General features: G+C 38.1%; 1 protein-coding gene across 5 annotated transcripts in view; it reads right to left on the reverse strand.

Moving 5' to 3' along the window:
• Positions 1 to 2,783: 2,783 nt before the first annotated feature.
• Positions 2,784 to 19,132, reverse strand: part of stac3 (SH3 and cysteine rich domain 3) — a 34,078-nt gene continuing 17,729 nt past the window's right edge. For 2 of the 5 annotated variants that reach the window (XM_061889859.1, XM_061889860.1), the window contains exons 7-14: positions 14,325 to 14,385; positions 13,806 to 13,903; positions 13,613 to 13,682; positions 12,745 to 12,794; positions 11,602 to 11,684; positions 10,731 to 10,782; positions 4,761 to 4,898; positions 2,784 to 4,678 (exon numbers count right to left, since the gene is read on the reverse strand). In XM_061889859.1, coding sequence (XP_061745843.1) covers positions 4,571 to 4,678; positions 4,761 to 4,898; positions 10,731 to 10,782; positions 11,602 to 11,684; positions 12,745 to 12,794; positions 13,613 to 13,682; positions 13,806 to 13,903; positions 14,325 to 14,385 — 660 coding nt within the window. In that variant the 3' untranslated portion in view covers positions 2,784 to 4,570. The remainder of the gene's footprint in view (positions 4,679 to 4,760; positions 4,899 to 10,730; positions 10,783 to 11,601; positions 11,685 to 12,744; positions 12,795 to 13,612; positions 13,683 to 13,805; positions 13,904 to 14,324; positions 14,386 to 19,132) is intronic. The other 3 variants (XM_061889861.1, XM_061889858.1, XM_061889862.1) reach the window with 3 other exon arrangements.

Raw genomic sequence — 19,132 nt, forward strand, 5'->3', positions numbered from 1 at the left:
GTATATGATACTGTAAGTACATACATGTAGTATATGATACTGTAAGTACATACATTTAGTATATGATACTGTAAGTACATACATTTAGTATATGATACTGTAAGTACAAACATTTAGTATATGATACTGTAAGTACATACATTTAGTATATGATACTGTAAGTACATACATTTAGTATATGATACTGTAAGTACATACATTTAGTATATGATACTGTAAGTACATACATGTAGTATATGATACTGTAAGTACATACATGTAGTATATGATACTGTAAGTACATACATGTAGTATATGATACTGTAAGTACATACATTTAGTATATGATACTGTAAGTACATACATGTAGTATATGATACTGTAAGTACATACATTTAGTATATGATACTGTAAGTACATACATTTAGTATATGATACTGTAAGTACATACATTTAGTATATGATACTGTAAGTACATACATGTAGTATATGATACTGTAAGTACATACATGTAGTATATGATACTGTAAGTACATACATGTAGTATATGATACTGTAAGTACATACATGTAGTATATGATACTGTAAGTACATACATTTAGTATATGATACTGTAAGTACATACATTTAGTATATGATACTGTAAGTACATACATTTAGTATATGATACTGTAAGTACATACATGTAGTATATGATACTGTAAGTACATTCATGTAGTATATGATACTGTAAGTACATACATTTAGTATATGATACTGTAACTACACACATTTAGTATATGATACTGTAAGTACATACATTTAGTATATGATACTGTAAGTACATACATTTAGTATATGATACTGTAAGTACACACATTTAGTATATGATACTGTAAGTACATACATTTAGTATATGATACTGTAAGTACATACATTTAGTATATGATACTGTAAGTACATACATGTAGTATATGATACTGTAAGTACATACATGTAGTATATGATACTGTAAGTACATACATGTAGTATATGATACTGTAAGTACATACATGTAGTATATGATACTGTAAGTACATCCAAGTGTGACTTGAGGGAATGAAAGAAGAAAAGACTAAAAGTGTACATATTGTGTTGTTGTAGCGACATCTAGTGGTGACAATCATGTTGAACTTTAATATTGATGAGACAAATGTAAGTTGAGTTATTGTTTGATCATACACTATATTGCCAAAGTATTTGGCCACCTACCTTGACTCACATTTGAACTTGACACACCGTTACTAACAAGAGGACTATAATACTATTTATTAGCAAGAAGACTATAATACTATTTATTAACAAGAAGACTATAATACTATTTATTAACAAGAAGGCTATAATACTATTTATTAACAAGAAGACTATAATACTATTTATTAGCAAGAAGACTATAATACTATTTATTAACAAGAAGACTATAATACTATTTATTAGCAAGAGTATAATACTATTTATTAACAAGAGTATAATACTATTTATTAACAAGAGGACTATAATACTATTTATTAGCAAGAAGAGTTTAATACTATTTATTAACAAGACTATAATACTATTTATTAACAAGAAGACTATAATACTATTTATTAACAAGAAGAGTTTAATACTATTTATTAACAAGACTATAATACTATTTATTAACAAGAAGACTATAATACTATTTATTAACAAGAAGAGTTTAATACTATTTATTAACAAGAGTATAATACTATTTATTAACAAGAAGAGTTTAATACTATTTATTAACAAGAGTATAATACTATTTATTAACAAGAAGATTATAATACTATTTATTAACAAGAAGAGTTTAATACTATTTATTAACAAGAGTATAATACTATTTATTAACAAGAAGAGTATAATACTATTTATTAACAAGAAGAGTTTAATACTATTTATTAACAAGAGTATAATACTATTTATTAACAAGAATATAATACTATTTATTAACAATAAGAGTTTAATACTATTTATTAACAAGAAGAGTATAATACTATTTATTAACAAAATTACTATAATACTATTTATTAACAAGAGTTTAATACTATTTTTAACAAGAGTATAATACTATTTATTAACAAAATTACTATAATACTATTTATTAACAAGAGTTTAATACTATTTTTAACAAGAGTATAATACTATTTATTAACAAGAAGAGTTTAATACTATTTATTAACAAGAAGAGTTTAATACTATTTATTAACAAGAAGACTATAATACTATTTTATTAACAAGACTATAATACTGTTCATTAACAAGAAGTTTATAATACTATTTATTAACAAGAGTAAAATACTTTTTATTAACAAGAAAACTATAATACTATTAACTAACCAGAAGACTACAATAGTATTTATTACCAAGACGAGTATAAAGTTGTAGTATTTCCCGTAGTTCTTCCTGGGCTCTAATAGTCACGCCAATGAAGACTTGCTGGTGTTGGACATGAAGGACAAAGACAACCTTGAAGTGTGGTAGATTCCTGAGGAGGATGGCGGGCAGAAGAAGTAAATGCTCACTAAGTCTGCCGCTCTTTTCAACTTTTATTGAGCCACCTGTGCTCACCTGTGCTCACCTGTGCTCACCTTTGCTCACCTTTGTCTTATCTCCGCATCCACAACACTTCCTCCTTCTCAGCCAATCACCTCCCAGGCGTGGTGCGTTCACGACCATGGGAACTCTGAGCATCAACCCCAGCAGGTGTTTACAATATGTGTTGTCAATGGCAACCATGTAGATATGTTATGGTTAGTCCACTAAAGATACTTTTGCACAAAACCTCATTAAATGTTTGCCCACATTAAAACATTTTATTGTTGTAAAGCAGAAGTGTCCCAAGTGCTCATCTTCATCCTACAAATATTATCAAAAACATTAAACAAGTGGAATAAAAGAGCAAACGTTGCCATGCAAGTTATGTTTTTCTTAAAAACAGTCAATGATGTTGTGAATTATTGACATATTCAAGGTTGCAATTTTTACATCAAATATTCCACATTCAACTTTATTTGAAGGCAACATTTCACATTTAAGGCGCTTTTCTTTGGGCATAAAACTAACATATTTCAAAATACATTGAATAAAAACTTATAATGGGCTGATCAATTTGAAGTCGACGTAAGTCAAAGTAAGACTTATTTTGAACACTTTTATGAGTGGGACCCTTTTGGATCCAAAAAGATGTTTTGTGGGATTTTTTTTTTCAACTCAAAAAATAATAATAAATAGAAATCAAATAGTGACAGTTTTGGGGGGAAAAAACTAATGCAAGTTTTTAGCGGGGTTTTTTTGACATAAAATGTTTGAACTGACAAAATCAGTTTAAAAAAAAAGGAAAAGAAAAAAAGAACTAGCATACTAAGTTAGCATCCTAAAAGTAGCCAACTATTTGTCTCTGAGGTGACTACCTGCAACGTTAGCAAACAAAGTTAGCATGCATCAAGTGCCTAAATATGACAAAGATTTGTTGCCACAAAATTAGCTACAAAAATGTTTTGCATATTAGTGTTAGCATGCTAACAAGTATAATTCTTCAAGCAGCCAACTATTTGACTTTCAGGTGATTACCTGCAAAATTAGCACCTAAAAAAAGCTAGCATGCATGAAATATTAAAATATGACTAAGGTGTATACCAACAAAATAAGTTTAAAAAAAATCATGTTAGCATGCTAACCAGTATCATTCGTCAAATAGCAAAATATTTGTCACTGAGGTGATTACCTGCATAATTAGCAAAAAAAATCTAGCATGCTAATGTTAGCATGCGTGAAATATTGAAATATGGCTGAGGTGTATACCAACAAAACAATATTTTTAAAAAAAGTCAGCATACAAGTAGTAAAATATGTGTCGCTGAGGGGATTAGCTGTAAAATTTGCACCAAAAAAAAGCTAGCATGCTAATATGCTAAGGATTGTGGGTTGAAATATTAGCTTGGGGCCAGACTTTGCACAGCCCTGCTTGAGCTGAGTGAATATATTGTTCCTGCAGCAGGTTAAAGGGGAAGTATCCCAGCTTGTTGTTGTTGTTGTTGTTTATGTGACAGTGATCTCCTGCAGCAGGTTAAAGGGGAAGTATCCCAGCTTGTTGTTGTTGTTGTTGTTTATGTGACAGTGATCTCCTGCAGCAGGTTAAAGGGGAAGTATCCCAGCTTGTTGTTGTTGTTGTTGTTTATGTGACAGTGATCTCCTGCAGCAGGTTAAAGGGGAAGTATCCCAGCTTGTTGTTGTTGTTGTTGTTTATGTGACAGTGATCTCCTGCAGCAGGTTAAAGGGGAAGTATCCCAGATTGTTGTTGTTGTTGTTGTTTATGTGACAGTGATCTCCTGCAGCAGGTTAAAGGGGAAGTATCCCAGCTTGTTGTTGTTGTTGTTGTTTATGTGACAGTGATCTCCTGCAGCAGGTTAAAGGGGAAGTATCCCAGCTTGTTGTTGTTGTTGTTGTTGTTTATGTGACAGTGATCTCCTGCAGCAGGTTAAAGGGGAAGTATCCCAGCTTGTTGTTGTTGTTTATGTGACAGTGATCTCCTGCAGCAGGTTAAAGGGGAAGTATCCCAGCTTGTTGTTGTTGTTTATGTGACAGTGATCTCCTGCAGCAGGTTAAAGGGGAAGTATCCCAGCTTGCGTCCGGTGCTGACCTTCAGGTAACCTCCCTTCTCGTCTCCTTTCTTCACCACAATCTGCAGGAGACGCAGCATCAAGTCCAAAGTCCAAAGTCCAAAGTCCAAAGCAGCAGCAGCAGGTAAGAAAGGTGAGTCTCACCTGGTCCTTCTTCAGAGTGATCTGGCCCATCTCTCTGTTGCCCACAAATGAGCGAGTCACCTTGTAGACGCGCTCAGACGCACGCACCTTGATCAGGTAGTTGGTGGGGAAGTAACCACTCTTCTCACCCATCTTGCCCTAAAACACATCATCTCATCCATCTTACTGTACATCATGTCATCCATCTTACTGTACATCATGTCATCCATCTTACTGTACATCATGTCATCCATCTTACTGTACATCATGTCATCCATCTTACTGTACATCATGTCATCCATCTTACTGTACATCATGTCATCCATCTTACTGTACATCATGTCATCCATCTTACTGTACATCATGTCATCCATCTTACTGTACATCATGTCATCCATCTTACTGTACATCATGTCATCCATCTTACTGTACATCATGTCATCCATCTTACTGTACATCATGTCATCCATCTTACTGTACATCATGTCATCCATCTTACTGTACATTATGTCATCCATCTCACTGTAGGTCATCTCATCCATCTCACTGTATGTCATATGATGTCATCCATCTCACTGTATGTCATATGATGTCATCCATCTCACTGTATGTCATATGATGTCATCCATCTCACTGTATGTCCTGTCATCCATCTCACTGTATGTCATATGATGTCATCCATCTCACTGTATGTCATGTCATCCATCTCACTGTACGTCATATGATGTCATCCATCTCACTGTATGTCATATGATGTCATCCATCTCACTGTATGTCATGTCATCCATCTCACTGTACGTCATATGATGTCATCCATCTCACTGTATGTCATGTCATCCATCTCACTGTATGTCATATGATGTCATCCATCTCACTGTATGTCATCTCATCCATCTCACTGTATGTCATCTCATCCATCTCACTGTATGTCATCTCATCCATCTCACTGTATGTCATGTCATCCATCTCACTGTATGTCATATGATGTCATCCATCTCACTGTATGTCCTGTCATCCATCTCACTGTATGTCATATGATGTCATCCATCTCACTGTATGTCATATGATGTCATCCATCTCACTGTATGTCTTGTCATCCATCTCACTGTATGTCATATGATGTCATCCATCTCACTGTGTCATCTCATCCATCTTACTGTATGTCATATTATGTCATCCATCTCACTGTATGTCATATGATGTCATCCATCTCACTGTATGTCATATGATGTCATCCATCTCACTGTATGTCATGTCATCCATCTCACTGTATGTCATATGATGTCATCCATCTCACTGTGTCATCTCATCCATCTTACTGTATGTCATATTATGTCATCCATCTCACTGTATGTCATATGATGTCATCCATCTCACTGTGTCATCTCATCCATCTTACTGTATGTCATATTATGTCATCCATCTCACTGTATGTCATATGATGTCATCCATCTCACTGTATGTCATATGATGTCATCCATCTCACTGTATGTCATGTCACCCATCTCACTGTATGTCATTTGATGTCATCCATCTCACTGTATGTCCTGTCATCCATCTCACTGTATGTCATATGATGTCATCCATCTCACTGTATGTCATGTCATCCATCTCACTGTATGTCATATGATGTCATCCATCTCACTGTATGTCATGTCATCCATCTCACTGTACGTCATATGATGTCATCCATCTCACTGTATGTCATGTCATCCATCTCACTGTACGTCATATGATGTCATCCATCTCACTGTATGTCATATGATGTCATCCATCTCACTGTATGTCATGTCATCCATCTCACTGTACGTCATATGATGTCATCCATCTCACTGTACGTCATATGATGTCATCCATCTCACTGTATGTCATGTCATCCATCTCACTGTACGTCATATGATGTCATCCATCTCACTGTATGTCATGTCATCCATCTCACTGTACGTCATATGATGTCATCCATCTCACTGTACGTCATATGATGTCATCCATCTCACTGTATGTCATGTCATCCATCTCACTGTACGTCATATGATGTCATCCATCTCACTGTATGTCATATGATGTCATCCATCTCACTGTATGTCATGTCATCCATCTCACTGTATGTCATATGATGTCATCCATCTCACTGTATGTCATATGATGTCATCCATCTCACTGTATGTCATATGATGTCATCCATCTCACTGTACGTCATATGATGTCATCCATCTCACTGTATGTCATGTCATCCATCTCACTGTACATCATATGATGTCATCCATCTCACTGTATGTCATGTCATCCATCCCAGTGTGATGACATATGATGTCATCCATCTCACTGTATGTCATGTCATCCATCTCACTGTACGTCATATGATGTCATCCATCTCACTGTATGTCCTGTCATCCATCCCAGTGTGATGACATATGATGTCATCCATCTCACTGTATGTCATATGATGTCATCCATCTCACTGTATGTCATATGATGTCATCCATCTCACTGTATGTCATATGATGTCATCCATCTCACTGTATGTCATCTCATCCATCTCACTGTATGTCATATGATGTCATCCATCTCACTGTATGTCATATGATGTCATCCATCTTACTGTATGTCATCTCATCCATCTCACTGTGTGTCATATGATGTCATCCATCTCACTATATGTCATCTCATCCATCTCACTGTATGCATATGATGTCATCCATCTCACTGTGTGTCATATGATGTCATCCATCTCACTGTATGTCATATGATGTCATCCATCTCACTGTATGTCATATGATGTCATCCATCTCACTATATGTCATCTCATCCATCTCACTGTATGTCATATGATGTCATCCATCTCACTGTATGTCATATGATGTCATCCATCTCACTGTATGTCATATGATGTCATCCATCTCACTGTATGTCATATGATGTCATCCATCTCACTGTATGTCATATGATGTCATCCATCTCACTGTATGTCATGTCATCCATCTCACTGTACGTCATATGATGTCATCCATCTCACTGTATGTCATATGATGTCATCCATCTCACTGTATGTCTTGTCATCCATCTCACTGTATGTCATATGATGTCATCCATCTCACTGTATGTCATATGATGTCATCCATCTCACTGTATGTCATGTCATCCATCTCACTGTACGTCATATGATGTCATCCATCTCACTGTATGTCCTGTCATCCATCCCAGTGTGATGACATATGATGTCATCCATCCCAGTGTGATGACATATGATGTCATCCATCTCACTGTATGTCATATGATGTCATCCATCTCACTGTATGTCATATGATGTCATCCATCTCACTATATGTCATATGATGTAATCCATCTCACTGTATATCATATGATGTCATCCATCTCACTGTATGTCATCTCATCCATCTCACTGTATGTCATATGATGTCATCCATCTCACTGTATGTCATCTCATCCATCTCACTGTATGTCATATGATGTCATCCCTCTCACTGTATGTCATATGATGTCATCCATCTCACTGTATGTCATCTCATCCATCTCACTGTATGTCATATGATATCATCCATCTCACTGTATGTCATATGATGTCATCCATCTCACTGTATGTCATGTCATCCATCTCACTGCACGTCATATGATGTCATCCATCTCACTGTATGTCATGTCATCCATCTCACTGTATGTCATATGATGTCATCCATCTCACTGTATGTCATGTCATCCATCTCACTGTATGTCATATGATGTCATCCATCTCACTGTATGTCATGTCATCCATCTCACTGTACGTCATATGATGTCATCCATCTCACTGTATGTCCTGTCATCCATCCCAGTGTGATGACATATGATGTCATCCATCTCACTGTATGTCATATGATGTCATCCATCTCACTATATGTCATATGATGTCATCCATCTCACTGTATATCATATGATGTCATCCATCTCACTGTATGTCATCTCATCCATCTCACTGTATGTCATATGATGTCATCCATCTCACTGTATGTCATCTCATCCATCTCACTGTATGTCATATGATGTCATCCATCTCACTGTATGTCATGTCATCCATCTCACTGTATGTCATATGATGTCATCCATCTCACTGTATGTCATGTCATCCATCTCACTGTACGTCATATGATGTCATCCATCTCACTGTATGTCCTGTCATCCATCCCAGTGTGATGACATATGATGTCATCCATCTCACTGTATGTCATATGATGTCATCCATCTCACTGTATGTCATATGATGTCATCCATCTCACTATATGTCATATGATGTCATCCATCTCACTGTATGTCATGTCATCCATCTCACTGTACGTCATATGATGTCATCCATCTCACTGTATGTCATCTCATCCATCTCACTGTATGTCATATGATGTCATCCATCTCACTGTATGTCATCTCATCCATCTCACTGTATGTCATATGATGTCATCCATCTCACTGTATGTCATATGATGTCATCCATCTCACTGTATGTCATCTCATCCATCTCACTGTATGTCATATGATGTCATCCATCTCACTGTATGTCATCTCATCCATCTCACTGTATGTCATATGATGTCATCCATCTCACTGTATGTCATCTCATCCATCTCACTGTATGTCATATGATGTCATCCCTCTCACTGTATGTCATATGATGTCATCCATCTCACTGTATGTCATCTCATCCATCTCACTGTATGTCATATGATATCATCCATCTCACTGTATGTCATATGATGTCATCCATCTCACTGTATGTCATGTCATCCATCTCACTGCACGTCATATGATGTCATCCATCTCACTGTATGTCATGTCATCCATCTCACTGTATGCATATGATGTCATCCATCTCACTGTATGTCATATGATGTCATCCATCTCACTGTATGTCATATGATATCATCCATCTCACTGTATGTCATATGTCATCCATCTCACTGTATGTCATGTCATCCATCTCACTGTACATCATATGATGTCATCCATCTCACTGTATGTCATATGTCATCCATCTCACTGTATGTCATGTCATCCATCTCACTGTACATCATATGATGTCATCCATCTCACTGTATGTCCTGTCATCCATCCCAGTGTGATGACATATGATGTCATCCATCTCACTGTATGTCATGTCATCCATCTCACTGTACGTCATATGATGTCATCCATCTCACTGTATGTCATCTCATCCATCTCACTGTATGTCATATGATGTCATCCATCTCACTGTATGTCATCTCATCCATCTCACTGTATGTCATATGATGTCATCCATCTCACTGTATGTCATATGATGTCATCCATCTCACTGTATGTCATCTCATCCATCTCACTGTATGTCATATGATGTCATCCATCTCACTGTATGTCATCTCATCCATCTCACTGTATGTCATATGATGTCATCCATCTCACTGTATGTCATCTCATCCATCTCACTGTATGTCATATGATGTCATCCCTCTCACTGTATGTCATATGATGTCATCCATCTCACTGTATGTCATCTCATCCATCTCACTGTATGTCATATGATATCATCCATCTCACTGTATGTCATATGATGTCATCCATCTCACTGTATGTCATGTCATCCATCTCACTGCACGTCATATGATGTCATCCATCTCACTGTATGTCATGTCATCCATCTCACTGTATGCATATGATGTCATCCATCTCACTGTATGTCATATGATGTCATCCATCTCACTGTATGTCATATGATATCATCCATCTCACTGTATGTCATATGTCATCCATCTCACTGTATGTCATGTCATCCATCTCACTGTACATCATATGATGTCATCCATCTCACTGTATGTCATATGTCATCCATCTCACTGTATGTCATGTCATCCATCTCACTGTACATCATATGATGTCATCCATCTCACTGTATGTCCTGTCATCCATCCCAGTGTGATGACATATGATGTCATCCATCCCAGTGTGATGACATAATGAACTCACCCTCCACCATTCTTCATTGGAGTCGTCCAGCACTGTGATGCGATCACCTGGGCTACAACAAAAACATTACCATCCATATTTATATTGTCTTCAATCATGTTTATATTGTATACAATAATATTTATATTTTATACAATAATATTTGCGTTATATACAATCCTATTTATATTTTATACAATCCTATTTATATTTTATACAATACTATTGGCATTTTATATGATATTTATATTTTAGACAAGAATATTGATATTTTTTACAATAATATTTGGATTGTATACATTCATACAATAATGTTTGCTTTTTATACCATCATTTATATTCTATACAATATTTATATATTATACAATCATATTTATATTCTATACAATAATATTTACATTTTATACAACAATAGTTATATTTTGTTGAAAAATATTTATACTTCACACAATAATATTTGCATTTTATACAATAATATTCACATCTTATACAATTATATTTATACTCTATACATTTGTATATATATTTTATAAATTTTTTTTTATATTTTATACAATAATATTTTCATTTTATACACTCACATTAATATTTTATACAATAATATTTATATTTTATACACAAATATTTATATTTTATACAAAAATATTTATATTTTAGACAACAATAGGTATTTTTACAAAATAATATTTGCGTTTTATAGAATGATATATTTTTTTTTAGACCATAATATTGATATTTATACAATAATTTTTATACTTGGGTTAGGGTTGTTGATATTTTATGCAATAATATTTATATGTATGTGTCATACTTTGCAATTGATGCACTAATATATTCCTCTGACTAGTCCTGCTAGCCTAGTGTGACATCAGCAAGTGTGCCAGGGACTTACTGGAAGTCCAGGTCATCTTTCTCGATGGCCTTGAAGCGGTAGAGAGCCAGGTAGTAGTGGGACTGGGAGAAGGTGCCCTTGCTCTGTCACAAAATAACCAAATATTACATCAGAAATGTCTTGATATGACATCAGAAACAGGAATGCACATGTACGTACATGTGGCATTACGTCATTAACATAAATATACATATAAATATGATATTACATCATGAACAGAAATATACTTGCAAATATTGCTGTTACATCATAAACTAAAATATACATAAATATGTTGATATTACATCATAAAGAGAAATATACATTAATATGTTGACATCATGAAATACATAAATGTGTTGATATTGCATTATAAACATAAATATACATGTACATGCATATGTTAATATGACAGCTTAAACATAAAAATGTTGATATTGCATCATAAACATAAATATACATGTACATAAGTTTGTTAATATTACATAATACACATAAATATGTCGATATGACATCATAAACATAAATATACATCTGCATACATATGTTAATGTTACATCATGAACATAAATATACATGTACATACATACGTTATAATATTACATCATAAACATGCATATACATGTGCATACATATGTTAATGTTACATCATAAACATAAATACACATGTACATACATATGTTATAATATTACATCATAAACATACATATACATGTACATAAGTATGTTAATATTACATAATACACATAATATGTTGATATGACATCATAAACATAAATATACATGTACATAAGTATGTTAATATTACATAATACACATAAATATGTTGATATGACATCATAAACATAAATATACATGTGCATACATATGGTAATCTTACATCATAAATATACATGTGTTACATCATGAACATAAACATAAATATACATGTACATACATATGTTATAATATTACATCATAAACATGCATATACATGTGCATACATTTGTTAATGTTACATCATAAACATAAATATACATGTGCATACATATGTTATAATATTACATCATAAACATAGGTCTGTTAATATTAGAGTGAAAGGTCCATGCATGCATGCATAAAGATATGTGATGTACATGAAGATGGAGTGAGTACTAGTTGACATGCACTTGATGTTTTACTTACTTTCTCATCGGCTTTTTCTCCTCCTTTATCTTTCTTTTCTTCTGGCTTTCCTGAAAGTCACAACATCTGCTGTGTCCTACACCTTCTGATATCACACCCACATCAGCCTATTGATCCACACCCTCTGATATCACACCCACATCAGCCTATTGATCCACACCCTCTGGTATCACACCCACATCAGCCTATTGATCCACACCTTCTGATATCACACCCACATCAGCCTATTGATCCACACCTTCTGATATCACACCCACATCAGCCTATTGATCCACACCCTCTGATATCACACCCACATCAGCCTATTGATCCACACCCTCTGGTATCACACCCACATCAGCCTATTGATCCACACCTTCTGATATCACACCCACATCAGCCTATTGATCCACACCTTCTGATATCACACCCACATCAGCCTATTGATCCACACCCTCTGATATCACACCCACATCAGCCTATTGATCCATAACCTCTGATATCACACCCACATCAGCCTATTGATCCACACCCTCTGGTATCACACCCACATCAGCCTATTGATCCACACCTTCTGATATCACACCCACATCAGCCTATTGATCCACACCTTCTGATATCACACCCACATCAGCCTATTGATCCATAACCTCTGATATCACACCCACATCAGCCTATTGATCCACACCCTCTGATATCACACCCACATCAGCCTATTGATCCATACTGTCTGATATCACGCTCATATCAGTGTAGTGATCCACACCCACATTGATCTGATACTGTACATACTTGTATTATTATTATTATTATTATTATTATTAGTGTGACATGCTAGTTGATATCATCTAATACAGGTGGACATGGGTATCAGACATGATGATATCACCTTCTCCTCCTTCCTCGTTCTCTTTGGGCTGCTGGTTGTCATCTTCCTCTTCCTCCATCATCATCATCATCTGCACTCACATATTCATCACTACAACAACACTTATCTCTCTGTGTGTGTGTGTGTGTGTGTGTGTGTGTGTGTGTGTGTGTGTGTGTGTGTGTGTGTGTGTGTGTGTGTGTGTGTGAGGTACATTCTTCTTGTCGTTGTCGTTCTTTTTGCGCTCCTTGTTGGCCATGATGACTCCCACTCTCAGCGTGTCAAACACCGGGTCGTTACGGTTGGGGTTGTCTGTCACATCATTGCATCATCATTACATCATCATTACATCATCATGTCTGTCACATCATTACATCATCATTACATCATCATGTCTGTCACATCATTGCATCATCATTACGTCATCATTACATCATCATGTCTGTCACATCATTGCATCATCATTACGTCATCATTACATCATCATGTCTGTCACATCATTGCATCATCATTACATCATCATGTCTGTCACATCATTGCATCATCATTACATCATCATTACATCATCATGTCTGTCACATCATTATTCATCACTCACTATTCTTTATTGACCACCCATAACATGATTATTGATTATTAATATTGTTTATCGATGATGTATGATATGAATATAGTTTATTGCTGCTATGAATAAGTTTATGGATGAGATAAATATATGAGAAGAGGGACTGACTTGGATCAGGCTGGTCGCTGCCATAAAGAGGAGAACTGTACGCTCGTCTGAAGCCAGGCGGCTGAAAAGGAAACACTTGGTCTCATAAATATCCTCTCTCGACTTTCACACACAACTTCATCTTCAACTTTCCTCCTGTACTCACATGTACAGGTGTACTCACAAGTACAGGTGTACTCAGGTGTACTCACGTGTACATGTACTCACGTGTACTCACGTGTACATGTACACGTGAGTACATGTACACATAAGTACATGTACACGTGAGTACACCTGTACACATGTGTACATGTGTGCTCAGGTGTACATGTGTGCTCAGGTGTACAGGTGTACAAGTGTGTCTGCATAACAACAAAGAAGGTGAAAAACATTTCACTCACAAAGCGACAACTTTGATGTGATTGGTTGTGTCGTCTGTGCTAACTCCTCCCCCAGCCTCCAAAGGACAAGTGCTCTTGTTGAAGGTCACCATCTGGAGTGATGATGTGGAGTGATCATGTGGAGTGATGATGTGGAGTGATGATGTGGAGTGATGATGTGGAGTGATGATGTGGAGTGATGATGTGGAGTGATGATGTGGAGTGATCATGTGGAGTGATGATGTGGAGTGATGATGTGGAGTGATCATGTGGAGTGATCATGTGGAGTGATCATGTGGAGTGATCATGTGGAGTGATGATGTGGAGTGATGATGTGGAGTGATCATGTGGAGTGATGATGTGGAGTGATGATGTGGAGTGATCATGTGGAGTGATGATGTGGAGTGATGATGTGGAGTGATCATGTGGAGTGATCATGTGGAGTGATCATGTGGAGTGATCATGTGGAGTGATGATGTGGAGTGATGATGTGGAGTGATGATGTGGAGTGATCATGTGGAGTGATGATGTGGAGTGATCATGTGGAGTGATGATGTGGAGTGATGATGTGGAGTGATCATGTGGAGTGATGATGTGGAGTGATGATGTGGAGTGATCATGTGGAGTGATGATGTGGAGTGATGATGTGGAGTGATCATGTGGAGTGATCATGTGGAGTGATGATGTGGAGTGATCATGTGGAGTGATGATGTGGAGTGATGATGTGGAGTGATCATGTGGAGTGATCATGTGGAGTGATCATGTGGAGTGATCATGTGGAGTGATGATGTGGAGTGATGATGTGGAGTGATCATGTGGAGTGATGATGTGGAGTGATGATGTGGAGTGATCATGTGGAGTGATGATGTGGAGTGATGATGTGGAGTGATCATGTGGAGTGATCATGTGGAGTGATCATGTGGAGTGATCATGTGGAGTGATGATGTGGAGTGATGATGTGGAGTGATGATGTGGAGTGATCATGTGGAGTGATGATGTGGAGTGATGATGTGGAGTGATCATGTGGAGTGATGATGTGGAGTGATGATGTGGAGTGATCATGTGGAGTGAACATGTGGAGTGATGATGTGGAGTGATCATGTGGAGTGATGATGTGGAGTGATCATGTGGAGTGATGATGTGGAGTGATCATGTGGAGTGATGATGTGGAGTGATGATGTGGAGTGATCATGTGGAGTGATCATGTGGAGTGATGATGTGGAGTGATCATGTGGAGTGATGATGTGGAGTGATGATGTGGAGTGATCATGTGGAGTGATCATGTGGAGTGATGATGTGGAGTGATGATGTGGAGTGATCATGTGGAGTGATGATGTGGAGTGATGATGTGGAGTGATGATGTGGAGTGATCATGTGGAGTGATGATGTGGAGTGATCATGTGGAGTGATGATGTGGAGTGATCATGTGGAGTGATGATGTGGAGTGATCATGTGGAGTGATGATGTGGAGTGATGATGTGGAGTGATGATGTGGAGTGATCATGTGGAGTGATGATGTGGAGTGATGATGTGGAGTGATGATGTGGAGTGATGATGTGGAGTGATGATGTGGAGTGATCATGTGGAGTGATGATGTGGAGTGATGATGTGGAGTGATGATGTGGAGTGATGATGTGGAGTGATCATGTGGAGTGATCATGTGGAGTGATCATGTGGAGTGATGATGTGGAGTGATCATGTGGAGTGATGATGTGGAGTGATCATGTGGAGTGATGATGTGGAGTGATGATGTGGAGTGATCATGTGGAGTGATCATGTGGAGTGATGATGTGGAGTGATCATGTGGAGTGATCATGTGGAGTGATGATGTGGAGTGATGATGTGGAGTGATGATGTGGAGTGATGATGTGGAGTGATCATGTGGAGTGATGATGTGGAGTGATGATGTGGAGTGATCATGTGGAGTGATCATGTGGAGTGATGATGTGGAGTGATCATGTGGAGTGATGATGTGGAGTGATCATGTGGAGTGATGATGTGGAGTGATCATGTGGAGTGATGATGTGGAGTGATGATGTGGAGTGATCATGTGGAGTGATCATGTGGAGTGATGATGTGGAGTGATCATGTGGAGTGATGATGTGGAGTGATCATGTGGAGTGATCATGTGGAGTGATGATGTGGAGTGATCATGTGGAGTGATGATGTGGAGTGATCATGTGGAGTGATGATGTGGAGTGATGATGTGGAGTGATGATGTGGAGTGATCATGTGGAGTGATGATGTGGAGTGATGATGTGGAGTGATGATGTGGAGTGATGATGTGGAGTGATCATGTGGAGTGATGATGTGGAGTGATGATGTGGAGTGATGATGTGGAGTGATGATGTGGAGTGATCATGTGGAGTGATCATGTGGAGTGATGATGTGGAGTGATGATGTGGAGTGATGATGTGGAGTGATGATGTGGAGTGATCATGTGGAGTGATGATGTGGAGTGATCATGTGGAGTGATGATGTGGAGTGATCATGTGGAGTGATGATGTGGAGTGATCATGTGGAGTGATGATGTGGAGTGATGATGTGGAGTGATGATGTGGAGTGATGATGTGGAGTGATCATGTGGAGTGATGATGTGGAGTGATGATGTGGAGTGATGATGTGGAGTGATGATGTGGAGTGATCATGTGGAGTGATCATGTGGAGTGATGATGTGGAGTGATCATGTGGAGTGATCATGTGGAGTGATGATGTGGAGTGATCATGTGGAGTGATGATGTGGAGTGATGATGTGGAGTGATGATGTGGAGTGATGATGTGGAGTGATGATGTGGAGTGATGATGTGGAGTGATGATGTGGAGTGATGATGTGGAGTGATGATGTGGAGTGATCATGTGGAGTGATCATGTGGAGTGATGATGTGGAGTGATCATGTGGAGTGATGATGTGGAGTGATCATGTGGAGTGATGATGTGGAGTGATGATGTGGAGTGATGATGTGGAGTGATGATGTGGAGTGATGATGTGGAGTGATGATGTGGAGTGATGATGTGGAGTGATGATGTGGAGTGATGATGTGGAGTGATGATGTGGAGTGATCATGTGGAGTGATCATGTGGAGTGATGATGTGGAGTGATGATGTGGAGTGATGATGTGGAGTGATGATGTGGAGTGATGATGTGGAGTGATGATGTGGAGTGATCATGTGGAGTGATCATGTGGAGTGATCATGTGGAGTGATGATGTGGAGCTGTTTTTACTTTGGATTAAATGTTTCCAGTCGCTCCAAAAACATTTTTAATTTGAATTTTTTTTGTTTTATTTCAGGCAAATCCATGCACTTGAAATCATTTCTGTTGATTAAGTTCTTCTTTTTTTGGAAGTCGATGTATATTTCTTTATGTTTTGTTTCGGTTAATAAGGACACCAAGTTCTGCAGAGTTGTACTTACAACAAGTACGCTGCCTTTTTGTTCAGACTTCCATTCCCTCACTTCCTGTTGGGAAGCACACCTGCTGTGTCTTCTAGGTGCCATGCCTGCACCTTGTTTTCACCTGCCTCTGATTAGTCCTCCGGACGCTCACCTGCCCCTGGTCACTAATCAGAGAGCTGCCCCTGGTCACTAATATGAGAGCTGCCCCTGGTCACTAATCGGAGAGCTGCCCCTGGTCACTAATCGGAGAGCTGCCCCTGGTCACTAATCAGAGAGCTGCCCCTGGTCATTAATACGAGAGCTGCCCCTGGTCACTAATCGGAGAGCTGCTCCTGGTCACTAATATGAGAGCTGCCCCTGGTCACTAATCAGAGAGCTGCCCCTGGTCACTAATCAGAGAGCTGCCCCTGGTCATTAATCAGAGAGCTGCCCCTGGTCACTAATCAGAGAGCTGCCCCTGGTCACTAATCAGAGAGCTGCCCCTGGTCACTAATCAGAGAGCTGCCCCTGGTCACTAATCAGAGAGCTTCCCCTGGTCACTAATCAGAGAGCTGCCCCTGGTCACTAATCAGAGAGCTGCCCCTGGTCATTAATCAGAGAGCTGCCCCTGGTCACTAATCAGAGAGCTGCCCCTGGTCACTAATCAGAGAGCTGCCCCTGGTCACTAATCAGAGAGCTGCCCCTGGTCATTAATACGAGAGCTTCCCCTGGTCACTAATCAGAGAGCTGCCCCTGGTCACTAATCAGAGAGCTGCCCCTGGTCACTAATATGAGAGCTGCCCCTGGTCACTAATCGGAGAGCTGCCCCTGGTCACTAATCGGAGAGCTGCCCCTGGTCACTAATCAGAGAGCTGCCCCTGGTCATTAATACGAGAGCTGCCCCTGGTCACTAATCGGAGAGCTGCTCCTGGTCACTAATATGAGAGCTGCCCCTGGTCACTAATCAGAGAGCTGCCCCTGGTCACTAATCAGAGAGCTGCCCCTGGTCATTAATCAGAGAGCTGCCCCTGGTCACTAATCAGAGAGCTGCCCCTGGTCACTAATCAGAGAGCT

The sequence above is a fragment of the Nerophis ophidion genome, linkage group LG27 (genome assembly GCF_033978795.1).
Source record: "Nerophis ophidion isolate RoL-2023_Sa linkage group LG27, RoL_Noph_v1.0, whole genome shotgun sequence".
Classification (NCBI taxonomy): domain Eukaryota; kingdom Metazoa; phylum Chordata; class Actinopteri; order Syngnathiformes; family Syngnathidae; genus Nerophis; species Nerophis ophidion.